Here is a 25,202-nt window from a genome sequence, read left to right as displayed (position 1 = left end):
GTTACCTCCAAATTCCCCACAAAGACCGTATGCGCGCTCCTGCTGCGTCCTCAAAACTCGCGACAGAAGTCCCATGAACTTGGGGTCCGAGAACTGTGGCAGCGACCCCACATGCTTCCAAAACAACATGTACGCATTCCGATGTCGCGGCCAGACGTTTCGAAACGCACAGGCGGTCTTTGTCATGGCAGAGTTCGCCGGCTAGAGATATAAAAGGCCTGCTGGCTTCTTCTTTATCTCCTATCATCTACTATCGCTATGCCGGGGTTGCCAAAAAGACTGATACATGGAATTATGAGGGTTGAATCGTTTCTTCGAAACTAGGTGAGAAGACCGACATGTGCGCCTGTCGCTCGCGCTTCCCTAAATGATTGAACTACATGTTTCCGCACACGGGCTGTGAGTGGTGGAGAGCCTGCAGCAGGACGTTCAGAATCGGTGCTATAATGACCCATGGGAGCTTCTATCCCGATGGACGCGTCTTGCAGGGGCGATGATGAAGATCGCTAAATAGCACCGTGGGTCATTGTGCGGCTGGCAGTCTGCCGACGTACCGGAAAGCGCGGAGGCACTCCATAGGACTAACAGAACGTGGAAAGCCTTACTGATGACAGTAAAGCTGCAATGTGCTCGTCAAGAGGCGCGGGATGCAAAGCTGAATCATGCATACGAGACAAGGTAACCTCGTTGGACGCCACGATGCAGCTGCCGCTTACTTCAGCGGAGGAGTCAGCTGAAAAGTTTTCGTTGCGCAATACCAGTCTTGATGGTCATACATCCCTTCGTCTGCCTTTTTCATCGTGATGCTAGTTGAACTTGCGGAGTTGAAAGTCTGACGACCACGTGCGGCTACATCCCGCCCTTTCGAACTAGCGCTTGATTCGGCACGCTTGTCACCACGCCATTCCCGATGGAGGACAGCCCACTCTCCATCACCGCAAACATCGCCGGCATTCTCACGTTCGTAGCAGCCATCTTTGCGTCCATCTATGTTCGCTATGTATCTTTACGAAATGGCAGAGTCGAAATGGAAACGATTTGGAATGCTGCTAAAGACAACATGGATGATCTGGAGATGATGGACGCGCACAGGTCGTTCCGAGACATTGAGGGAAGCCTTGAACACCTTCGCATCAAAGAAGGCGACGAATCCGATATCGTTTGGTTGAAAAAGCTGGGTGCGTCGTTGATGGCCACAGAAATAGTCATTTACGTTTACTGTGCGCGCTCTCTGAATATAGATACAGCAAGTGTGGAGCATCTACTGTTATCCACGCAGTGCGTGGGGATTACTCCTGAGACGTTTTCCGATGCAGCACAAGAGATCAGAGAAACTTCGAGGGTGAAGAAGAATAGCATCATTGGGCGACTCTATGGAGGAGAGCAAATCATTGATCCAAGCCGTTGGACATACTTGAATATTGTGGCAGTAGCTCCGCAAATCGTGTTCGCGATTGGTTCATCTCCGTCCTTGATCCGGTGGAGTCGAGTTCGAGAGAGGGCTCTGAAGAGGGTGCGAGGCAGGGAAATCCTACGATCACGGTTATTGTCTCACCAGGTCTCCATGGCGAACTCGTAAGTGTAGATAAGATGCCGGCTCTGGGCGACCAAATTAACCATTTGACAGTGCGGCAAGACAGAGCAACAAGATAATACGGCAAGTGGCAAACCTACAGATGCACCTTGATGAGAGATTCGAAGACTTCAATCAATCGGTGAAAATGGTACTTGATGTGTTGGCGAAACAACAAAGGATTGACGGCTGTGGTAGTAAAGCAGACGAGCGGTCGGTAGCGTCACTACACCAAGAAGGCGCTAATTTTCCTGTGAACACAGAAGTCGCTGGAAATTGAACCTGGCAGTCATTTTGCATAGTGTCGCCAGATGCGAAATTGTCTTCTATAACTAATTACAATACTTCGCGCGTCATTGTATCCAAGCTCAGCCAAATCGCCCGTCAGCCGACCGTTCAATCAATAGAATGCCCTTACCTAGCGCAAAGTCGCGAAGACCTTGCACAAAGCTTAAAAATCCATCTGTGACAAGATACCTACTTCCATCCTCACCCACCGTAATCTGCGTAAGATGAGCGTCAAGTACCTCTTTAGTACACCTATCCGTCATGTCAAAAGCTTCTCTGATATCGCTTTCCTCCTGCCCCCGAATCCGATGACCTCTTATCACGATCCGAAAATCCACTACCATATCATGTGTGTCTAGATAGCGCAGCATGCTGAACACAGTCGCAAAGACCAACAATCGCGATACCAGGGGGAAAGATCGATCGTCTCCTCGACGGGGATCGTCCCAGATGGATAGACCATATGGACCGTTCAAGCTCAAATCGACGCCAGCTCTTCGCAGGAGCTCTACGCTTCCAAAACTTGGACGGTAGTAATTGCTGTCTGGATCTTCGGGACGATCTTCTAATGTGATTATACGCAGGTTCGGCAGCTTTTGGACGATGACGTTTTGCAGCCAGATGCGCAAGTCGACGGCCTTGCCCTCGGTGGCTATCATAGCACGCAAAGCACGGGGATATGACGTCGGTGCATGTTCGTATTGTTCAAGGGTTTCGGTGCCGATGATCATGTGCTTGATCTCGTTGGCGATGTCGGGGGATGACGCAGCATCACTCAGTGCTTGTATGCTGATGCGAATTAGAGATACCTTCACGGTTTGGAAACGAAGACAAAAGCTGCGCCACGTCTTTGTGTGAAGCTCTTTATTGACGAGGCGGAGAAGGCCTATGACTCCTGCCCTGAGAAACGAACCGATGAGCGTGATCATTTCGGTAGGTAGACTAAGTAAATTGGGCATGATGGGGCGGTTTGGCTCATGTCAGAAGCGCTCGGAGTGACACCCCATATATTCTTTTCAGCGTTTGCTGCTCGTCATCATGTGATCATGCGACTGTCGTTGATTGGAGGATGACTCATGAAATAAGCATCATAAGATCTATCTCGTCCATCTAGTCTAACCTCCTCCCCACCTCATCTCTTCGCAACGATAGTACACGGCTCCGTCATGTACCAAGTCCGTAGCTTCGGCTCACCCAGAACATTGCCACCCTGAAGTAGCATTTGATCGTCGTTTTTCTTCTCATCCTCGTCTCCACCACTCATCTTGATGAATTCCGCTTCGTCAACCGTTGCGCCGACCTCGTAAGTACCCCCGCACAACGCAACGATACCAAGCTCAGACTCCACCGTCTCTCCAGGTTGTATGACCGGCAACTTGCGCTGCAGCACACCTGTCCACGAGAAGCGCTTATCTAGATCCAAAGCAACGTTGTGGGGCAGACCGGCGACATGAGGCTGTAGTCTGAGTATGGGTGAGATGGGGCGTGGACTTCGGTTGCGGACGAACGTCTTCATAGTGAGGAACTCGTCTATCGGTACCTCGAACTTTGCGCGACCGACTTGTCGCACAACTTCTTCGTCGCCCGCTGCAGGGTAGTCGGAGGCGATGGTCGTTTTGATGGCGAGATCGTCAAGCTTGATGGCCTCGACCATGCGCGGCGTGAAGCGGATGCTGCGCAATTCCAGCTCTCCATGACGTCCGTTGCCGTCTTCCGTCCACGTTCCGCGCACGATCTTGAGTAGCTCTTCGCGGTACCAGAAAGCTTCTCGGCTCGCTCGCTCGGTTTCGGGAGAGATTTTGCTCGTGCTGACGACGAATTGACGTTGGTTGGCGGGGTTGAGCGATGGTACAGCCGCATGTGGCGCTTTCAAATAAACCTTTGGGAGGATCATGACGACTCTGCTAACATGCCCTGGCTGTATGACTTCGTTCACACTATGCGCTTCGTTCCAGGAGTCGTTGGTGTAATTGCCATCAGCCACGGGCTTTCGGGCTTGGAGCAATATCGAGAGCGGGTTTGGCCAGGAATTCCTAAGATCTAAGAGGAGCATGCAGTACTCTTCATCGCTGTCATCACTACGCTTTTGACTGATGAAAGACCGAAGATGACCGTCGGCTTTGCCAGACGACCGTGATTGTGAGGCTTCGTCGTCTGATTGAGTACGCGAGCTTGATGATGCATCGCTAGACCAGGCAATGTCGCCGGATAAGGGTACTATGTCCGGACGTTGGAGCTGCACACTCGCATTGACGGTGATCGAGATGGGCGCGGATACCTGACGAGTGAAGAAGTGCTCCTCTACTTCCGATCTTCGCTTTCCAAGGTTGGCATAGTCGATCTGTATAGTCGCATCCGTCAGTCTTGTGCGACCGATAACCTCGATGGTGAACTGCGCTTCAGCGCCAGGCTTGATGCTCGGTGATTCCTCGGCCTCATCCTTGCACCAGCGCAAGGACGGATGATGGGCGAGCTGGACTTCCAACTCATGCAATTCGGCTGCAGGTAAGTCTTTGTTGGAAGTTGCCGCTTGTATCGCAGTGGTCGCCGTATCCTGGAAAGAGATGTGGACGAAGTCGACTGTTGTCTCAGTCGAGGTATTCTTCACTGTCACAGTAAATCGTTTCCTTTCGCCTTCAAGCACCATGACGGCTGACTGCGGTAACGAAACATCGGTGATTATAATGACGGGCTGGTCTGGGATTACCGAGAACGTCAACGACTCTGGCTTTGGCTGAGAAGTTGCTCTACTGTCGATGGATGGTGCGATTGCCGAGGAGGGCCGGGATGTCGGTGCCCCTAAACATGCCTTGAGGCCCATGCGCTTCATTTTAGCTTCTCTCTTCGGCTTCCATGGCTCTGGGAATATGGGGAACAGCCGCTCTCTGCAGCCGATAAGCTTGACGTAGCATCCAATGATCTTCAACGATCCTGATGTCCGCGCAGTCCCCGTAATCTGAAACTTCTGAGTCCTATAAGGGCCTAGTAGGAAGTGTTCCTCCAGCGCGACAAACTCAACACCTTCAGCAGCTATCTTCAACGACTCTACGCCAAGCTCAAACTCATATGGATTCTGCATGGCTATGACGAAGCGATAGTGCTCATTAGCAACCAAGACTGTATTGGCAGCGTTTGTTTGCGGCTTCTTCAGCCAGGCATTGTGAAGAAAAGGGCCGTCTTTTCCTTGGCTGTCCGACTTCAACTCGATCCCCTGTCTTTGAGTTAATCGGAGAGGCTCCATTTCCTCGAGAATGAACAACCCGCGCACGAGGAAGTCATCCCAGTATTCTGTTTCTACATGCTGTAGTCCAAGCTTCTTAGCGGCAGTGACGGTCCTCGAAATGTTGGAGTAGAGTCGGATCTGTTCATCTCGGGGAAGAGAGACGAACACGTCGGTGCTATTAGGTCTCGGTGCTGTTCCGGGACCCGCCACCCGAAGCAAGAGAGCAGTGAAATGGAGGACGCCATTGAAGTCTGGTAATGCTTCGCAGAAACTCAGGCACGTTCGTAATATCTCTAGCTTGAGACTCAAACTTCCGAAAGAGCGCAAAGACGATATTGCCAGTATAGTATCAACGACGCGTTGACTAGCAATACTATCCGATGCACTTTCCGCGTTCTCATCTCTCTGACTGCGCATCCCAATATTGGGCATGTTTCCTTTCGAATTGGGTATCCCGTATATCCGGCCTAGCAAGCCGAGGAATTCCTCAATCCCATTCTCGACTTCGCCTTCGCCTAGATTGAGAGCACCACTCCCGGAGCTACCGCCGCTTGCGATGTTGAGAGCCGCAAGGCCAGCAGCTGGATGTACTCCCATCTCTGCTGCACCAACCTTGCGGGCCTGTATCAAGCCGGGAACCAAAGATGTGATAAACTCTTTCATGACGATGGCTTTCTTGCGTTGTAGCCCCAAGGACGATAAGATCGAGGCAACACCAGCAAGCACTACGACGCGGTCTGTGGGGTTCATGCCCGAGCTCTCCGCTGGTCCAGGTAATGCACGAAATAGCATAGACGCTATATCATTACGCGTAGGGTGTACACTAAGCCTCGGGACCGAAAGGCGTGGCTTTTGCTTGTATGGCGTGTTCTGCACAAGCTGTCGCAATGCATCATCATCTAGAAAGCCTCCGGACAAGTTGATGGCGGCCAGCAACTTGGAAAAGCGTATTACACATTCTGAAAACGCGAGCGGCGGCAAAGATTCGCCAGCGAAATTGGCCGCACGGGTATATAGGTTCAGTATCATGTTGACCATGTCTGGAAGCATGGAGTTCAGAGCGTCCAGTGCGTTATCATGTTTGTGAGCTTTGGCGGGAGTCGAAACGTCAGAGACACTACTCGACGGTGTATGAGTGGGTGACTTGTTGCCTCCAGACTTATCGGATGTCGGATAGCAGATTGGGGGTATCTTGATGGTCAGTAAGATGATCAGACTGACATCATGTAAGAGTTGGACTAACCTGGAAATCCATGCCTGACCATGCAAAGAGAAGCATACAGACCATAATGTGTTCGAGAGCTTTAGCATGCCACAAATGGTCACTTAGAGCACGTGCTCTTGTCGCGGCTTCTGTGAGCTCTCGTACAGCCTCGACCCACTGGCCTGCGCACATGTACAAGGTACCGATCACGATCCCAATACGACCGCGTCCCTTGTTTCGAGCTCTTTCACCGACCCCGCCGGAACCAAAACCTGTAATCGACACGCGGTCCGCTGCGTTCTTGGTTGCGGAGCTAGGCCTGGCGGGATTGCTGTTTGTTTGGTGAAGCGTATTGGCAGCATTGATACCAGAAATTTCGTCGAAGGTTGTCGGGGGTGTGCGTGTACCTTGTGCGCTCAATGAAGCGGTCCTAGGGTCTTCGGTAGACAGGGGTCCTCCGGAACTCGATGGCAAGACAGGCATTGACGCGCGGTGACCGTCCTTCAGCGCATTTCCTACGGGTGACTCCGGTCTACTCCCACTTGGTGTTTGCGAGTTGCGACGCGAGAATTGCGAAGTAGAGTCAGATGCGGCCCAGCTTGGCGTGAGCTCCGCTGTGCCATTTTGAGAAGCGGGCGAAACTAAAGTAGGAAGTGCCTGTATGGACTTTGCCAGAGTGGTCATCTCCGCTAGCAAGGTTGCAGTCAGATCGCACATGAAAGTCTTCATCGTCGTGGTCTTAAGCTGTGATCTTGGTGGGATCAAGAGTGTCTCTTGTGGTAGGCGCGGATGTCGTGATGGAGTTGCTGAATCAAACAGCATGATGCTGTGGAGATACGCCCGTGGAAATTGTTCTCTGAGATCGTCGATACCGAATTGAATAGCATTTGCTTCATCGTCGCGGGCTGGGGGTTCTTCAAATGTCGTGCTTGGGGTTCCGTCAGTCCCACGTGATGGCTGCAGCCAGGCATATTCGGACGCGTCTCCGATTCCGATGACCAGTAGAGGCTCTCTGAACTGTTCGAAAGGTGACAGTGATAGATGAGATGCTGATGGCATAGAAGTCGATAAGTCATAAAGTAAAGTTCCGTCAGGCCATGCTAAAGGAGAGAACATATCTATCGTTGCCAAGATCAGCAAACATCAGAGCTGATTTGGCACATGAGGGCTCATACTCCGGTCAGGTCTCGGATCAGGGCTGATATCGCCCAGTCGAACCAGCGACTCTTGCTGCAAGAGGTCGACAAAGGCTATGAAGCGCGAACGCTTGATGCGACCCACGGGGAGAAGCAAGGCCCTAATGCGCGCAGGCGCGATCGGGGACAGAGGGTCGACTGCCATCGCAACATCTGGAAGCTGAAGACCTAGTGGCCAAAAACAATATGCTTGATCAAGAAGATGACGCTGTGCTGGCGGGTGCTTGCATGATGCGTCGAATATTCGGACGGTGAAACGGTTGGCGATCCTCAAAGCTTCGGCCTCGTGGCGGTGGCCCGGGGCCCGAACAAAGAAGACTAAGCCGCTTTCGGTGTTGGCCCCTGCGTCAGCGCCTGCAACAACAAGTGCCACACGAAACACGACATCTCACCCACACCCCTTCGCCTCCCACCAGGCTGCACTGTCCTCTTTGATATGTTTCCTACGTCTTGCATAGCGTGAGCATATCCGGAGTTTGTCTTTTGTTGCGTAACGTTTCTCTGCGTCTGGCTGGTCCTCCTGTCTTCGCCACCGCCGCCCACGGTTCTTACAGGCCGCCTGGTCCACGAGCACATTCTCATTACAAGCACATCCGCATTCCGGACGTATTTCACTCGACACCGTTAGCGGGGTAGATCAAGAAGACCTTTTTACGTTTGGAAGACTCATAATCCTATTTGATACAGCCCCGGGCTGTTAATACCATCAACTCCGAGGTCCTAGCAAACACATCGCCACTGTAGCTTCAAATCTCCAAAAACATTGTGCTGCACACCTGCGGAAGGCACCTTCAAAATGGCAGCGATAGATTTTGCGCGGCTGCGCAACCAAACGATGGCCGATGGCTTCGACAGCGAGGTCACGGTCAACACCCGGGCTTTGATAGACAAAGTTCTAGCGCGTTACTCCAGCGAGCACACAACCTTACGAGAATTGATACAGAATGCTGCAGATGCGAAAGCAGATCAAGTCATCATCAAATTCGAGACCGACCCATCTCTTACTGTTCCTACACCTCAAGGCGCCGATGACCCTATTCTACTGAAGCACATCATTCAACATCACACCCTCAAGCGACTCGTTGTTAGCAACAATGGTCAACCATTCACGCCCGCGGATTGGAGTCGTTTGAAAAGCATCGCGGACGGTAATCCGGACGAAACGAAGATTGGGGCTTTCGGTGTCGGATTCTACAGCGTGTTTGCCGATTGCGATGAGCCCTTCGTCGTTTCAGGAGACAGGACTATGGCGTTCTACTGGAAGGGTAATATGCTTTCAACCAAAGCTGCCCCAGTACCGGCTGAACATGAATCGAGAGACACCATTTTCATGCTGGAATACCGGCAAGCAAAAGTCGAATCTGCGTCTTACAACCCATCAAAGCTTCCGAATCTGCCCACGTTGTGTCAGTTTCTGGCCACGAGTCTCACGTTTGTTGGTCTGCAAAGTATCGAGCTTCACGTGGACGACTACGTCGTTGCGTCGTTCACCAAGAAGATATCACCTCCAGAAATGGTCCGTGTGCCTAACGGACTGAAGACTGAGACCGAAGGCGGCTTGATGCGGGTGACTGATGTCACGCAACAACACTCTCAAATTGATGCGGCCTGGATGAACGTCATTGCTACTGCTCAGATACCCCCAAAGAAAGCTGCGGACCTCGTACAACAAGAAGTTCGCAACGCAGGTACTTCATTACGGAGTTTCTTCTCGAAATTTGCATCGGCGCCTCCTCCGCCGCCCACGAAGAACGTCAAACCCGCGGCCGAGAAGACCAATACTATTGAAGAGATAGCAGGCGATTCGACTGGCACCATCTTCTTGCAAGTATGCACTGTGGTGGCGGCCACTAAAGTCTCACGAAATTTCGCTGCGGAGATTGAGCGCGCAACCAAGAAGTCACCTCCGAAGACGACCAAAATCGCTCTTTTGACTTGTCCATACCAAGATCCGTCAGCCACGCTGGCCACGGGCTCTGGCAGTTCAGCTGCGCTTGCCGACAAGATCTTTGCAGAAGTTCTTCCCACAAAATCTGGACGGATCTTCATCGGATTTCCGACTGCCCAGACGACTGGCTACCTCGCGCACATCTCTGCGCCATCTCTTATCCCGACGGTTGAGCGCGAGAATGTCGACATGAACGCTCGCTACATTTCTACCTGGAATATTGAGCTTCTGCGCGTTGCAGGGTTAGCCTGTCGCATCACCTACGCAGCAGAATTGGCAGCTTTGCAGACCCAATTCGGCAAGGAACCCATAGAGACTTTGATCACGAAGACTGCTTACGTGTTCAAACAATACACGGCCAAATCATCGCACCCTTCTACATCCCTTGGAGATAAGATCGACGAGGCGTTCTGGAATTGTTCGAAAGAACGATCCATCGACATCCTTTCCACCAAGGGCGTCATGTCCAGTAAGCGTGTGCGTATGCCTGCAGAAACTCTAAGTTTCCTGGGAGAAGTACCCATGGTCCCACAAGAACTCGCGAATGCAGCAGTCGACTTCATGCTCAATTTACACAATCGCGGTTTCATCACAGAGCTTACAATGCAGGATATTCGTCAAGGATTAGAATCACGAGCACTCAGCGAGGATGAACTCTCCGAGTTCCTAAAGTGGTGTGGATCTAAGCTGGAAAGCGGCGAAATCGATGTGCCCGGCTCTCGTAGCTTATTTGAAAATACAGTCGCTAATATCGACATTGAGCCAGAAAAGAACTCTGGCAGGATACTGGCTTTGGGGGATATCAGCACGTTCGTTAACCCAGCGCGTATTGGTGCACATCTACCTCTTCCGCCAGACACTATTCCTTTCACCTTCACCAGAGGCATGTCGATCAAACAACTGCAACTCTTCGGCTGGGTGGAATTGTCAATGGTTCGCTGGCTTCGACACATGACAACACGTCCGCAGCTAGACGAATTTACCAAGGACGAGAACCTTGCTCTCTCTGTGCTAACACTGACATCCAAGTGCTGGGAACAGCTCGATGGAAATTCCAAGGAGACGGTTGTCAAAATTTTGACCCCACACACAATCCTGCCGACGAAGATGGGCATGCGACGCCCGGCGGAGTCGTACTTTCCCACTGTTAAGCTCTTTGACGATCTGCCAACCGTGACACCGTTTGCAGGCTCAAAGGAGAAGTTCCTATTGGCGCTCGGTGTTCGGAAGACCATCGATCTTCCTATGGTGTTTGATCGAATGCGCAGTCGCGACGCGCAACAGTCCGAGAAATCCGAGAAGCCGACTTGGAATCACGTTGACCTTATCCGCTACTTCGCGTCGGTCATAAACGAAATACCTGCGAAGGATCTTAGTCGTCTACAGCAGACAGCGTTCTTGCCTGGAGAAGGTACTCTAGTAAAACCTGGCGAGCAGTTCAAAGCTTCAGACCTTTATGCCCCCGACCCGGCTATTGTAGCTCTAGGCCTGACTCAGATCAAGCTGCCTTTCGAATTCAAGCCCACTACACGTGAGGGTGTATTGCTGCTGCGTCTTGGACTACGACAGTGCCCAGATTCCATCACCGTCGCAAACATACTCCATCGCGCCGGTCAAGCCAAGGATCTCCAGCTGTACATGCGTGCGATGGATTACCTGTTAACGAACTACTACAAGAATAACTACGCTGTAGAGCATCAGAAGTTCGCTGCCCTCACCCTTCCGATTTTGCCGACAGAACAGGCTCCCTTCCCGGCGTTGGTTGGTCCGTTCCAGTGCTACACCAATGAGCACGCAGCATGCCTAGGATTTCCCATTTTAAGAAGCGATCTTCGGAGTCATGCCGAGAAGCTAGGGGTTCAGCGCGATCCAAGCATAGGCCCATGTGTTCAATACCTCATGAAGACACCTCCCAAGACTAAGCTTGATGCAGAAATGCAGTTTGCCTATCTTGCTTCGCGCGGATCCGAGTTGGATCAATACAAAGGGCTCATACAGAACCTCGCGACTTCCAACATCGTACCAATCTTTCGGAAGTATTACCTTGACCCCGCTTGCAGCGGATTTGAAGACAGATCCAAGAACCAAACTGGCAAGACCGAGATGCGCATCCATCACTACGATCCACCCGAGCATGTTTTCGTGGGTCGTGATCAAGAGTACCGTGGCATCCTCGATTACGTTCACTATGGCGCGGAAGCTACAGTCTTCCTTCTCAAGGTTGGCGCAAAGCACGAGCCGACTACTCATGATCTAGCGTACCTCCTCGCAAAGAACCCTGCTCGGTTCCTCAACACCATCGGGCAAGAGAAATATCTCGATTTGCTGAGAAAGCTGGCCGAACATGCTCCGAATCTGTGGAAAGATAAGGATTTGGTCAAATCACTTATAGCATCGAGGTTGCTTCTTGGCTACCGCGATATCAAAGAGGATAGCAAGAACGTCGCCGATGCAGGCGAAGACGACATTGATGATCTTGATGAGGACAACGTCCATCGCGAGTGGTCGCTCAATAAAGCTGGCGAGATCGTGATTATCGATAACGTCAACTATATGACCCGGTTCCGCGACTTCATCATCGCAGCCCCACAGGAAGAGCTTCTCGAGGAGTTCTACGCTCGTTTCGGTGTCCAGAAAGTCTCGGAGCTGGTCAAGACTGACCAACGCATCGGCACAGTAGCGCGCGACCAGACATCTGCTCAAGATCTTCGACGAGACATCCTGGAGCGTGTACGTCTCTTCCTTCACGAGTATGAACGCGATGCTTCTTCAAAGGCTATCAGACATGACGCCAAGTGGCTGGGTTCTAATCTGACGGTGCAATGTGTGTCGGATATCTCCATCCGTTATTCACTAGCGGAACGCAATGTCGCAACATCCTCACGTAAATCGGCTGTCATCATCAAGGTGCGTGGTACGGGATACGTGCTTAGCATCACGCCGAAATACGATCTTTACGAGGTGTCAAGCGAACTGGTAAGGCTACTCGTATCGCGGCCGAAGCGCAACGACGCGATCGCGCTAGAGCGCATCTTGACTGAGCCTCTACGCCGACTCCAGCAAAAGGGTATCAATGTCGAGCGTATCCTACGAAAGAAAGAGCACGAAGCGCGTATCGCCAAGCAAGCCGAGCAAGAGCGCGAAGAAGAAGAACAGCAGCGAGTTGCCGAACAAGCCAAGTCTGGTCATGTAAAGTCAGAGGATCGAGAGAACATTCCACCTGAGACTCCCGAGAAAGGCAAGCATATGCCTGGTGCGTTTGGTAGTCCAGAGGGTGACATGGAAATAGCCAATCACGGCCGTCAACCAGAGGAGCAGGGTCTCATCAACAACTGGGCGAAGAAGCTCGGTTTCAAGAACGCGCCTAGCGCACCTTCCTCTTCCTCCAAGGGTACAGACGGCCCCCAGATCAGTCGCGACATCCAAGCCACGAAATCGAACATCCAGAATGCTATTAAGGAATGTCGGCCCACTGGTATGGAGAACATCAACACTAAACATCACCAAGACCCAACGGAACTTGACCGTGGAGGTTACTGTACCGGCGAACAATGGGAGAACCTGCATAAAGCGTTCTCGGTGCCTTTCTCTGGCCGTCACGTCGACATCTACTACGGGCGCGACGAGACGGCGCCGCTCACCGACCTGCAATCTCACCTCCAAAAATTCCTACCGCTCATCTTTGGCCTCACGTCAATCTTCAGCGTCAACCCTGCGGCGGTAAATATCTTCCTCGACAAGAAGTCTAACACGGTGGCGTTCAACATGAACGGTAGTCTGTTCTTCAATCTTGCTTGGTTCATCGCCCTGCATAGCGACGGATGCCAGACTAAGGAAGGGAAGCTCACAGCTCTGGACAGTTGGTTCTGCACGTACTGTCACGAGCTTGCGCATAATCTTGTGGCTGACCACAATGCGCGACATAGCTGGTACCAGCAGCAGATTATCATAGAGTATAGTCAGCAATATCGAGCTGCACTGGAGAACTTTACACAGGGTCTTTTGATATAGATGGGGCATGTTTATTACATGGATATACAGGTAGAGTTGCGCACTTCGGAGTCTGAGTAGTATTGCATTATTATTATCTCGAATACGGTCAGACGTTCTTCTAACCTCCAACTGAGTTACCCTGTTGTTGATCTATTTAATACTCATTGTCTTGTCATCGTACGCGGTGAGATGAGTGCACTCACGGTGACTTGGGCATATTATTAGGTCTCAGATGTTTCGTGCTCGATTACTCACTAATCTCTCAGCAAACGGTTCACCCCGAACTCCGACGTCTCCGCCCCATCGCATTTGGGGACCAATCGCGTCTCTCACCGCACTATCACCGCAAACGCAATCCTCACAAACGGTGAGTACCCACCGGGTAGTGTCTCCATTGGACTATCCTGTCTGTATTGCAATTGAGGTGTATATAAACCTCTTTTACTGCTCCTCTCCTTCTACCCTCCACTCTCTACCCACTTCTCTTCCCTTTCCCCAACATCATCAACTTCAGGTAGCCCCAAAGTCCCTACACATCTCACTGCCTCGATACTGACTCCATCACAGCCAAAATGAGGTTCACCGCTCTCCGCCTCACCGCCCTAGGCTTCATCGGCTTCGCCATGAGCCAAGGCAGCGAGACAACCCTAACAACAAGGCCATGCAACAACCCCAAGTACTGCACCACAGTACGCACTCCACCAGCCCGCTCCAACGCCTACACCTCCAAGGAGACCACCGACTCTACTGAGCTCACCCGCACCATCACCGCGCACCGCCGCCAGCTCACCGTAGTCGAGTCCCACACCCGAGCCAGCGTCCACACCTCCAAGTCCATCAAGACGCACAAGCCTCCCAAGCCTTCCAAGACCAAGACCTCGGGTGACTCTGAAATCCCTAAGCCCTCTGAAGGTCTCTCGGACTCCGTCCGCCCGACTCGCGTCTCTGTTACTGCTCAGCGTCGCCAGGCACTGCCAACTACTGCGACTTGCACTGAGATCACCGAGTGGGACTCCAAGACCTATGCGACTGCGATTTCTACGCATATTCAGTGCGGACCGGATAAGTCTAAGCCTACTTGCTCTACCTCGTACGAATGTGGATGCCACTCTTCTGCTTTTACGCGGGATGATAATCCTGATATACACTTTTGCTGGCCCATGGCGACTAGCACTATCTTCCCTCCGGACTATGGTGGTGGACGGTCTCAGCGTTGGGTCGCGAGGCAAGCCAGGGCTACTCATGCGCCTCGGGCTGCGTCCCAAGATCTGGGTGGGCGGTCTCAGCGTCTTGTTGCGAGGCAGGCGGCACCGACATCGACTTGTTCTCCGGGCCATGTGGGAAGCGACTGCAGCACTGTTGTCTCACCGCCTAAACCTACGAAGTCTTGTCCTCCGGGTTGGGTTGGTCCTGACTGTCCTTTCGCAAGTCATGTTTCGAGTACGCCGACGGTTACGGCTACCAACGATGTTTACGCTCGTCAAGAGGCTGGAGCGGGTGGTAAGCCAGTCTACGTTGTCACGGTCACCCATGTCAAGCGTGTGACTGCCCGTCAAGAGGCTGGACCGACTGATCTGGTCGAGGTCGTGACGAACACGAACACTAAAGAAGCTGGACCTGTTCACCCGATCGTTGTCATTACGGTTACCAAGACCCACGATATCAACGAACGTCAAGAGGATGAGCCGACTGACCCAGTCTACGTCGTCACGGTCACTGATACTATCGCTACCACCGCCCATCAAGAAGCTGAACCGACAGATCCAATCTACGTCGTCACGGTCACCGATACCAACACTACCAACCCAACTCAAGAAGCTGAGCCGACTGACCCAGTCTACGTAGTCACCGTCACCGATACTATCGCTACCACCGCCCGTGAAGAACCTGAACCAATCGCTGAACCAACAAACCCAGTCTACGTCGTCACCGTCACCGACACCAACGATGTCAACGCACGTCGCGTGCCTGACGAGATTTCTGCTTCCATCGAGCCAAAGATGACGGCAGCCGATTATGGTTGCCCGCCGGGTACCTGCGGACCTGCTTGTCGTTCTGGTCACTACTGCAATAAATTGTTTGGTCGTGTGGCTGCTGGGGAGGATGGTGTTTCGAAGGAGCCGTTGGCTTCGGAGGAACCTGTGCCTACGAGGGGGGGTTAGGATGGCGTGGTGGGGGTTTTACGGTGGGGAGGTGTGAGGGGATGGTGTGAAGGGGGGGAGGAATGAGGATCTTGAGGGTTTGGTTGGAAGGAGTGGTGTGGTGGTTTGAGGAGAGAGCTTGGAAATGGTGGACTGAGGTCTTTGCTAGTCCAGCTCCTCACCTCTAGCAGCCAAAATTCCAAAATACCAGCTTTCCCACCTCTTTCTGCTCCCCCCATCTCCAAACCTTCACACGTCCATGTACACCTTACCCAGCCCATTACACCCCAAACCCCTCCAAACCCGCCTCCGTACTCTCAATCACAGCCGGATACACCACACCCCCCTGCCTCCTAACCTGATCCATAACCCGCATAACCACCTCCGTCTCCTCCAACCCCATCACCTCACTCTCCAGCTTGCCATCCCGGATACACCTCGCACACTCGTCTGCTTCCCAGAACATGCCATGCCCACCCCCAGGAATGCTCTTGTATTTATCAACGACCTGATACTCAAAGTCCGCCAGTGTCCCACGTTTCTCATTCGCAGCAGGCGTTAACGTGTACGTACGCGGTTTCGGCGCATAGTCGACGGTCAAGTCACCCAACGTCCCTTGTATCCTCACCGCATCACCCCCAGGATTAGGATGCTCCGCATTCGGTGTCGTAGCAACAATAATACTCGTCCCCGCCACGCCCTGCGCCCCCGACCCCGGAAAACGCAACAACACAGTCGTCGTCTCATCAACCCCCGTCTCATACTTACTAACCGCCGAACTGACAACGGGCTCTTGTCTCTTCCCCTCCTCAGGTTGGCAATGCCACAACGCCATAACCACCCACGTTAGACTATAAATCCCCAAATCCAGTAACGCGCCACCAGCGAGATCGGGGTTCACCATCCTATGCTCCGTCCCGAATTCTTTTTCAACATCATTCCAGAAACTAAAGTCGGCGAATACACGCTTTATCTCCCCAAGTCTCCCTTCTTTTATGATGGAGCAGACCTCGCGGGAGAGGGGGAAGAAACGCGTCCACACGGCTTCCATCATGAACCTCCCTTTCTCTTTCGCCAATTTCCTGAGTTCCTGGCATTGAGCTGCGTTGACGGTGATGGGTTTCTCGACTAGCAGATGTTTTCCGGCGTTGAGACAGAGGCGGGCGTGGTGGTAGTGGTGGGAATGGGGGGTGGCGATGTAGATGATGTCGATGTTTGGGTCGGAGGCGAGCTCGGTGTAGGAGCCGTAGGCGCGTGCGGTGGGGGGTGCGCCGACGGAGGTGAGGAATGAGGTGGCGCGGGATAAGGATGTGGAGGAGGCGGCTGCGGCGACGACGTGGCGGATATCCGATGCATCGCGGGTTTGGGGATTGATGAGGAGGTCTTTTGTGAAGGCTGGAGTGGTGTTAGGAAGGGCTGGTGGACGGAGATGAGGGTGTTGCACTTGTTGCTATACCTCCCGTCGCTACGATCAATTAGCTTTCTCTTATCTATACTTGGATTCAATTCTGCATACCCAAAATACCCCACCTCAGCGTGAATGGTTCCGAACTCATGTTTGCGAAGTTGTATTAACCCGATGTCGAGACGAAAGAGGAAGACAGAGATGAAATGATGAAATGGTGAATACTGCCTTTGTACCTCCATCGCTATAAACACAGCCCAATCCTATATGTCTTGTGCGCCCTAGAGCACATTCATGCTGCAGGTACAGGTGTGATGTGCAAAAGTAGGGCGCTGACAACCTCTCGATTAGAGTACCCCGCAGCGGGCGGTTGCATGTCAGAGGGCCTGATGACGCGAAAAGCGGAGAGACGGGATGCTATCCGCCTTGTCCTTCCATATCATCGCTCATCAAACTGTTGATGTACGCATCCGTCTCAACTTGATAAAATGATGCGTGGTATTCCGGGTATATACATTTTGAAGCCTCGTGGTCCCTCCACGTACCGTGAAAACAATGCTCCAGCAAGTGCTCGTGACCCAATACGACTCTCCATCGTCCTCCATAGTGTCGACCTTCTTTTACGGGTCGCGTCTTGACCCGATATACAGCTGCGACTGCGACCGCAACCATTTCCAAAATGTACCAGTTCGAGGTATGCCCTAGACCTTGCGCATGGCAAGCTTCTTGCGTGCTTGGATTGTGTAGGCGTAGAGGGCGTCCTTGAAAGCGAAGAGGAAGGCGGCGGTAATGACACTCTGGGTGACCTTGGGTCCGATACCTGTGACGGGTCAGCACATGTTCTCTTCTCCTTCGAACGATATTTCCCTTACCTCCATACAGGCCAGTGTATCCCTCCTCCCTGATGATGCGCCTGAAGGTGGTCAACATGTCTTCCCTAGGCCCGTCCCTGCCCGCAACGTGCATCCTGCTCTTGACAGTAATGTACGGGTAGGTGATGCTAGTAGCCAGCAGCTTGCCCAGCGCACCAAGGTAGAACGCGTCCTTGGGTGTGACCCTCCTCCGCTTCTCCAGCATCTGCTTCAGCTGCTCGAAGACGGTGTATTGCAGAATGGGGTTGATGACCAAGACCAACGCCGGCATGACACCAGCGAACAGGCGCGCGGGGCCCTCATCGCGGACGAGGGCGAAGAGCGTGCCAAGCGTCGATGGCGCCTTCTGCGCGGGTGTAGGTGCGCCCGGGAGCGACTCGTCGGAGGCTTCGGATTTGCGCGTCGTCATGCGCGTGTTGACGACCCAGATGGGGTTGGTCATGAGGACGGTTGCGCTGCCGGCGAGGGCGCCTGCCATCATCGACTCGACCGTGGTGAGCTTGGAGGAGGCGCGACCGGCTTTGAGCGCAGCCTTCTCGAAGAAGGAGCGAGTCCATTCGTACCCTGATGCCGTCAGTACTCTGATGTATCGCTCAGGAGTGTATTGTCGTACAGTAATAGTAGACGAAGTTTGTGACGCTGATGCCAAAGAGGGCAGAGTCGAGACCGGCGTAGAGGCCGGCGACACCCTCGCGCTTGATAATGCGGCGCGCGGCATTGAGCGTCGACGACTGCGCGCGCTTCGACTCGACCTGGGCGCGGGTGGAGAGGGTGATGAGCGGGTAGCTGGGGGTTGTTAGCAGCCCGCATCGCATCGTCGCGATGGCGCATACGTCAGGGCCATGGACAGCAGTCCTCCACCAGCGCCAGCCAGCGCATGCGCAACATTGTCGCTCTGCTGAGCCGCCGTGCTCTGGGGCACCGAGGAAGTCGACTCGATGAGCTTCTCCTGCGCCTTTTCCTGTGTTTGAGACATGGTCGGGTGTGGAATTTAGTCGCGCGGGAGCTGGAGAGGGGAAGCGGGCGGTTGTCGCGACGGGAGGAAGGAGCAGCCGGTAAGCCGATGGGATTGGGAAGGTGTGAATAAACAGTGAAGGAGAGGGTATCAAAAGGGAAGCAGCTTCAAGTGTCGTCGGATGGTCTTCGTCTCCGCATTTGAGCTGCGGCTCCGGCTGGCTTGTGAACGTCACCAAGCATTTCCGGGGTAAGACGTACAACCGAGGCAACAACTTCCCCCGATCTAGTCGCATGCGGTAATCCTCTCCAAACTACCAACATGTGCAATCTCCTCGCCTCATGCACTGCACAATCAAAATGTAATCATCACTCTTGATTGGTCGTTGCTACTGGATTATTCTGCAACTACCTCTTGTATATCCTCCTCTCTGCTACCCGAAACGGTACGTAGAGCACCGCTGCCAGCACAACTGCTACCTCCAACCCGATGTCGCCCGTAGTCTCCGCGATGGGTCCTGTCCACCAAATTTGTCCCATACATGGGATGATGAGGCCAAAGGAGAGCAGGAACGCGCCAATTGCCGCGAGACCGGGTGGCAGCTTGCTCGGCTCGTCCCACGCTTCTTCATCCTCGGTATAAGCCATGAAGCTGCTGCGTCGGAACAGCACGTGTTCGGTGATGGCGATGCCAATGAAGGCCGCACTCCAGTACCCGATGACGCCGATGAAGTTCTCGAGGTTGAGGAAGAAGCTGCTGGATGCCTCGACAGCAACGCCAATTACGATTCCAGTAATGACGATGCTGAAGAAGATGCGCGGGATGCGGAAGAGCCAGGGAAGGAGCATCTGCAGGTTTAGTGTCACGCTGTACATTGTTGCAGACAGGTTACCCAACATGCTAAAGGCAAGCACGACTGTGACGAAGCGACCAAACCCGCCAGCTGGCTGAAGCATGGCTGCAAGGACACCACTCGCTGCGTTGACGTCGTACCCAGCCTGCCATGAGGCAATGTTTGGCGTCGCACCTCCCATCGCTGCACCGAGCGTCATGAGTAGGATCGTAGGGAGTGCAAGGCCGGTGTAGGTGTAGAGCGCGATCCGGAATGGAGGGGCCTTGGGATGCATGTACGTCGAGAAGTCGCTCGCAAGTGCAGCCCATGGAAGCATGAAGCTCGCCACGAGACCACCAAACGAAAGGACCTGTGACGCTGTAGCAGCAGGTGCTGGGACTTGCTGGCTGAGACTGCTACCCCCGCATCCTGCCGCAATGATAAGTGCGGCCAATGCTGGGATCCATGCCCAGCGCTCGTAGTGATGCAATACTCCGAACCCGCAGAAGGAGATGACCAGCGACAATATGGCGATGATGACGATACCCACCGTGGCGTTGATGGTCGCTCCGTCCTGCACCGCCGACAGTGCCATACCACCAATGACGCTGTCGACAACACAGAAGCCCGTCAGCGTTGCAAGGTTGAGCAATATCAACAGAGAAACAAAGTATTTCCCGAAGGAAAACCTCGCCTGGACCAGCTGTCGCATACCCGTCTTCGGCCCCCACGTACACATGTACGCCACCGGCACCGTCGACACGAGGGTAAAGAAAAGAATAACCAGCGCCGCGTCCCTCAGACTAAGAGCAAAAGACATTGTGCCCACCATGCCAAAAGTCACACTGCATACCCGTTAGCCATCATGCAAGGCCACCACCCCCCAATTGACCACTTACGGCAACGGATTACAACTCATGCAAAACCAAAGCGTGAAGATCTTTGAATACTGCGTCTCTGTCCTATCCTCATACGGCACAGGCGTACACCCTCTGAGCTCAACATCACCTTTCTTTTCCAGAAAACTCAGCACCCCTCTCCACCCTCCAACTCTTTCGTGCTTGCCCACCGTGACATCGCCATGTTGCTGCTCCACTTCCGCGACTTCCTCAACCGAGAGATTCGGCCGCTTGATGTCTTCCTGTTCCCGCGAAGGAGCACCACTCCCCACCCTGCTACTTCCCACACCTCCATTCGGGGCGTCTGCCATCTCTTTTCCCGGACCCGTTGGTCTCTTGGCTCGCAGCACCGTTTTCGCCGCTCCACCCCGAGATATTGCGCGTGTAAAGTTTGTCAGTCGTGCGTAAGGGACCCGAGATGATGGTACAGACGCCGTTGACGACCCACTCGCTATGTCCGTCTACGGCGTGCAATGCGAAGTAATAGTGTGAAACCGCTCAGTCGTGTGATGCGATAAGGCCCGGACGGACTATATACCTGAATCATTTGCTCCACCCTGTACAACGTCGTTATGACTCTTTGCTTACCCCATAGTGGCGGGCGTGCGACTATCGCGAACAGAGATTTTTTGCAAACACGACATTTCTGGTTCGCGCATCCTGTGCCCGGCAAGGCTAGACGCGCACCCGTCGGCACCGAGCGCTGCAAAATCGTTTCAATGCACGAATGCACGCATCCCACAACAAAGGGTCCATGACGATCTGGCCCACCTCGCGCGCTGCTAAGCCGACAACCGCATGATAGCCGTCTAATAACCGCGCCTTTGACTGTCTGCAGCCGTAGCTTCAGGATGCTACTCCGACCATGACGGAGGTGGATGTGCGATGCGTATGCCGTGGTGTGCATGAGGTCTTGTCGGCAGCATGCTTGCTGCGCTGCGCAATGGCCTGATTATAGACGCGCTTGCCGACTTCTCGCCGGTCTGCCGGACCTTCCCCACGGTCTTGACCGAGATGGGCGACACCCGTCCAACCACACTGCGTGCGGTGCTTGATACTCCGACGAGGGCGTGTAGCGTCCTCGGGGAGAGTGATGTTAGTTATCATGGGCGTTGAGCGCTGCGGCGTCGCCTTGCATGAGGCTGTCCCTCTTCGCTCATCTCCTTCTGCTGCGCTCATATTTGGAATCTGGTTATGGCTGCCGACGAAGAGAACAAGCGTGAACCTATACCGGTCGACGAGGCTGCTATTGCACCTGAGCTGCCGGTGGAAGGTGAAGTCGAAGTCCCATATAGCATATATACCAGCAAAGAGAAATGGCTCATCGTAGCCATGGTCGCGTTGGCGGGGTTCTATAGGTACATTCTTTCCTTTCATCTCATCTCAAGACATATACAACAACAGTAGCTAACATGCATCCAGCCCCCTCCCCGCAAACATCTACTTCCCAGCCATCCCAACCCTCACGCGCGCCTTCCACCAAACCTCCGAAGCCATCAACCAAACCGTCACCGTGTACCTAGTCTTCCAAGGAATCAGCCCTATGCTATGGGGCCCCATCAGTGACCGCTACGGCCGCCGCCTCGTGTACCTGGTATGTCTTAGCATCCTCGTCGCCTCGTCCATCGGCCTAGCCCTCTGCCCAACCAGCCACTTCTGGCTGCTCCTCTTCCTGCGCTGCTTCCAGTCCGGCGGCAGCGCCAGCACCATCGCCCTTGGCGCAGGCGTCATAGGCGATATATCCACGAGCCGCGAACGAGGCGGCTACTTTGGCATGTTCAACCTCGGTCCTATGCTCGCTCCGTGTATCGCACCTGCGATTGGGGGCGCGTTATCGCAGGGCTTGGGCTGGCGATCTATCTTCTGGTCTATCGTCATCATGGTAGCGGTTTGCCTGCTGTGCATCGCGCTTTTCCTCCCTGAGACCCTGAGGAGCATCGCGGGTAATGGCAGTATCCCTGTGCCCCGCCTTCAACGCGCTATCCTCCCTATCGTCGGCCAAAAAGCAACGAAAGAAGCCTTCGACCCGGATTCCCGCGCTAAGGCTAAACACTCTGTTAATCCCTTTGTCCTCTTTACGTACCCTGATGTCATTGTCCTCCTGACTTTTACCGGGCTGGTCTACGCGGTCAATTACACAATCACCGCTACCATATCCTCCGCTTTCGCAAAGATATACCCTGAGCTGTCGGAGACGGTACTAGGACTTTGCTATTTGCCTGTTGGCGCGGGTATGATTCTGGGTTCTACGATGACGGGCAAGATGCTGGATTGGGAGTATAGACGTATCAAAGAGCGGTGTGGTGATAACTTCACCATCGAACACGCCCGGTTACGCATAATGCCCTTCTATCTCTCCCTCTTCATCGTCTGCGTCATTGCTTGGGGTTGGACGATACAGGCTAAGGCTCATATCGCTGTTCCCCTCATTCTTGGCGTTATGCTAGGCTGGACGTCGATTGGTATCCTCAACACTACCATGACACTCAACATCGATATTCTGCAGTCCCGCAGTTCGGGCGCGACGGCGTGTACGAATTTGGTGCGCTGCTCGCTGGCTGCTATTCTGGTGTCTATCATCGATCGCATGGCGAGTGCGTGGGGCGATGGCTGGACGTATACGTTTTGGGGCGGCGTATGTTGTTTGTTGATGCCACTTATGTTGCTGGAGATCAAGATGGGCCCGGTGTGGCGCAGGAGGCGTGAAGCCAAGGAATTGGAGGCGGAGAAGGCATGATTTGGTTGTTAAGAGGGGATAGGAAGAGGTTGTGAGTAACGGTCTTTGGTTGGAGAAAAGCATTATACCCTTTTGTTGTTAGTTTAGCATAGCGTTGCATAGTATCGTATCGAATTGCATTATACCACATATGTATTAGACGTTCCAGTCGCCAGTCGGCAAAGGTGATTTGATTCTCTATAAGCTTTTCTAGAATTGTGTCGCACTTCGGGTTCCCACTTTGAAACAAGTCTTCTTAGATGTAGTGCAAGAGTGGTTCAAGATCGGGGAAATCCAGTATTACGCTCTTTGAAGGATGCGCAACTACCACATCTGCACTTGTAATGTCGGAGACGCGTCCCCGAATGTAGTGGTACTCAGGCCATTTATGTCCATTCGTATCCCTGCCTGCGTTGCCAACAGGCAGATCAGCTGGCTCGAGGCTAGGTTTGATGCTGAGAACCTTGAGCTTCGAACCTCGGTCAGTCGCGAAGCGAAGAATCTGGTTGGCAAGATTTTGCATGACAACTTGACAGAAAAGCGTGTCCCGACCAGTTGGTCTCACTGAAGAGGGGTCATCGAATTCAAGCACTGGGAGATTGAATATCCGAAAGGCTTCCAACATGGGCTGTGTAGCGACTGCAGCCTAGAGCTTTGTTAGAGACTACGAGGTAGAGAATGCAGACGAAGCTTACCAGTACATGCGCATATTCCTCATCTGGACTGAAGCCGTCCTCAGGGTCTGAGATAGAACCCAATTCCAAGCTTGGCATGTCAATCGCCAACGTTGTCAACTTGGTGCAAGCTTTCAGTATAGCGGTTATGTCTGCAATAGGGAAATAGTTGCCGCCTTCAGTCATTCCACTTTGCATTATAAGCTCCGTGAGGGTCTTGCAGTGGACCAAGACACTGTCTCTGGCAACCAACCCATGCACAGACAAATCTAGCTGAAGATGGGTGAGCTTAGGACAAGTCTTGAGTAGCGCATCTATAGCCTGTACAGTGCGTTTGGGCTCTTTCATGTGGATGGGAAGAATGACAATGAGCTCTTCTAGTTGTCCGGTATTGCGGGTATAGAACGAGGAGATGCCCTCCAGTAACGGAATCTGATCGAAGCACCATTCAATCTGCAACCCCTTCAAGTTCGAAAGGTTCAGGGACTCGTGAATTGGTTGTTCTGCGGTTGATGCAAACTTTAGGTCGTAAAGTCGCAAGAACGTGAGGTTTGGAAATATTGGCTGATCTTTCGCATGAGCCAATATCGCGCATACAGATACGTCGTCAGGATTGTCAGTCGAAGCGGCATTCAGCGAAAGATCTCTGATCTTTGGGCAGTATTGAGACACAGACTTCATGCCATTGAAAATGCGATCCCCTGGTGCTTCATGTCGGTTGATGTATAACGTGATTGTTGAGACTTCAGAAAGTAGAGGACCCATCCACGTGTGATGTTCTTCTGAATCGAGATCGACAAGATTCAAAAGACCAGGAGTACTGAATGAACCCCAGATATCAAGCTCTTCGATCTTGCGTTGAGATTGTAGAAGAACCTGGAAGGTGAGGGCCGAGACTTCGCAATTGCTCTCGAAGCGGCGTAGTCTATCTCTTGGGATTGCTGTGATGACCAAGACAACGCGGTTCTCTCCGTCAGTCGTTCTCGCCGATTCACAAATGTCCAGCTCTCGAATGTGACCCGTAATTCCGGAACGTGGATGGAGTAGTGTTGCTAGAGACGAAGCGGAGGCATCGCGAAAGTTCATTCTAATCTTCTCCCACATTATGGGGCGTATCTGGTCTCTCCATGTGCGGCTGACAAGGCAGACGCTACTCTGGTGAGACTTTGATCGAATCTAGGTGGGTTGTTAGCGTTTCTTGTAGATAAGGCAGTCGCTACCACTCACGAACGCGAACACATTCCCGACCATTTCGGGCGGCAAGTCGGCGAAGGTCGCATATG

At 53.1% G+C, this 25,202-nt stretch overlaps 8 protein-coding genes across 8 annotated transcripts; 3 read left to right on the top strand and 5 right to left on the bottom strand.

The window, feature by feature from the left end:
* Positions 1 to 2,993: 2,993 nt before the first annotated feature.
* On the bottom strand, positions 2,994 to 7,629 carry J4E83_009182 (uncharacterized protein; the record flags this gene model as incomplete). The annotated part of the gene is made up of 3 exons (XM_049336072.1): positions 2,994 to 6,275; positions 6,328 to 7,406; positions 7,464 to 7,629. 3 exons carry the CDS (start codon positions 7,627 to 7,629, stop codon positions 2,994 to 2,996), a joined length of 4,527 nt encoding a protein of 1,508 aa, XP_049184888.1.
* Positions 7,630 to 8,280: 651 nt separating this feature from the next.
* Positions 8,281 to 13,443, top strand: J4E83_009181 (uncharacterized protein; the record flags this gene model as incomplete). Its single annotated transcript, XM_049336071.1, has 1 exon — positions 8,281 to 13,443. The coding sequence occupies one exon, from the start codon at positions 8,281 to 8,283 to the stop codon at positions 13,441 to 13,443; it is 5,163 nt and encodes a 1,720-aa protein (XP_049184887.1).
* Positions 13,444 to 13,997: 554 nt separating this feature from the next.
* Positions 13,998 to 15,587, top strand: J4E83_009180 (uncharacterized protein; the record flags this gene model as incomplete). Its single annotated transcript, XM_049336070.1, has 1 exon — positions 13,998 to 15,587. One exon carries the CDS (start codon positions 13,998 to 14,000, stop codon positions 15,585 to 15,587), a length of 1,590 nt encoding a protein of 529 aa, XP_049184886.1.
* Positions 15,588 to 15,846: 259 nt separating this feature from the next.
* J4E83_009179 (uncharacterized protein) lies at positions 15,847 to 17,122 on the bottom strand (the record flags this gene model as incomplete). The annotated part of the gene is made up of 2 exons (XM_049336069.1): positions 15,847 to 16,961; positions 17,083 to 17,122. The coding sequence occupies 2 exons, from the start codon at positions 17,120 to 17,122 to the stop codon at positions 15,847 to 15,849; spliced, it is 1,155 nt and encodes a 384-aa protein (XP_049184885.1).
* Positions 17,123 to 17,672: 550 nt separating this feature from the next.
* Positions 17,673 to 18,819, bottom strand: J4E83_009178 (uncharacterized protein; the record flags this gene model as incomplete). The annotated part of the gene is made up of 4 exons (XM_049336068.1): positions 17,673 to 17,791; positions 17,844 to 18,407; positions 18,457 to 18,629; positions 18,677 to 18,819. The coding sequence occupies 4 exons, from the start codon at positions 18,817 to 18,819 to the stop codon at positions 17,673 to 17,675; spliced, it is 999 nt and encodes a 332-aa protein (XP_049184884.1).
* Positions 18,820 to 19,205: 386 nt separating this feature from the next.
* Positions 19,206 to 20,549, bottom strand: J4E83_009177 (uncharacterized protein; the record flags this gene model as incomplete). Its single annotated transcript, XM_049336067.1, has 2 exons — positions 19,206 to 20,475; positions 20,530 to 20,549. The coding sequence occupies 2 exons, from the start codon at positions 20,547 to 20,549 to the stop codon at positions 19,206 to 19,208; spliced, it is 1,290 nt and encodes a 429-aa protein (XP_049184883.1).
* Positions 20,550 to 21,723: 1,174 nt separating this feature from the next.
* On the top strand, positions 21,724 to 23,266 carry J4E83_009176 (uncharacterized protein; the record flags this gene model as incomplete). The annotated part of the gene is made up of 2 exons (XM_049336066.1): positions 21,724 to 21,887; positions 21,952 to 23,266. The coding sequence occupies 2 exons, from the start codon at positions 21,724 to 21,726 to the stop codon at positions 23,264 to 23,266; spliced, it is 1,479 nt and encodes a 492-aa protein (XP_049184882.1).
* Positions 23,267 to 23,501: 235 nt separating this feature from the next.
* J4E83_009175 (uncharacterized protein) lies at positions 23,502 to 25,170 on the bottom strand (the record flags this gene model as incomplete). The annotated part of the gene is made up of 3 exons (XM_049336065.1): positions 23,502 to 23,891; positions 23,941 to 25,095; positions 25,147 to 25,170. 3 exons carry the CDS (start codon positions 25,168 to 25,170, stop codon positions 23,502 to 23,504), a joined length of 1,569 nt encoding a protein of 522 aa, XP_049184881.1.
* Between the last annotated feature and the right edge of the window lie 32 nt (positions 25,171 to 25,202).

The sequence above is a fragment of the Alternaria metachromatica genome (assembly GCF_023757995.1).
Source record: "Alternaria metachromatica strain BMP 0045 chromosome Unknown scaffold_30, whole genome shotgun sequence".
NCBI classification, from domain to species: domain Eukaryota; kingdom Fungi; phylum Ascomycota; class Dothideomycetes; order Pleosporales; family Pleosporaceae; genus Alternaria; species Alternaria metachromatica.
Note: the sequence above shows the minus strand (reverse complement) of the source record. Positions and strands in the feature narration are given on the sequence as shown.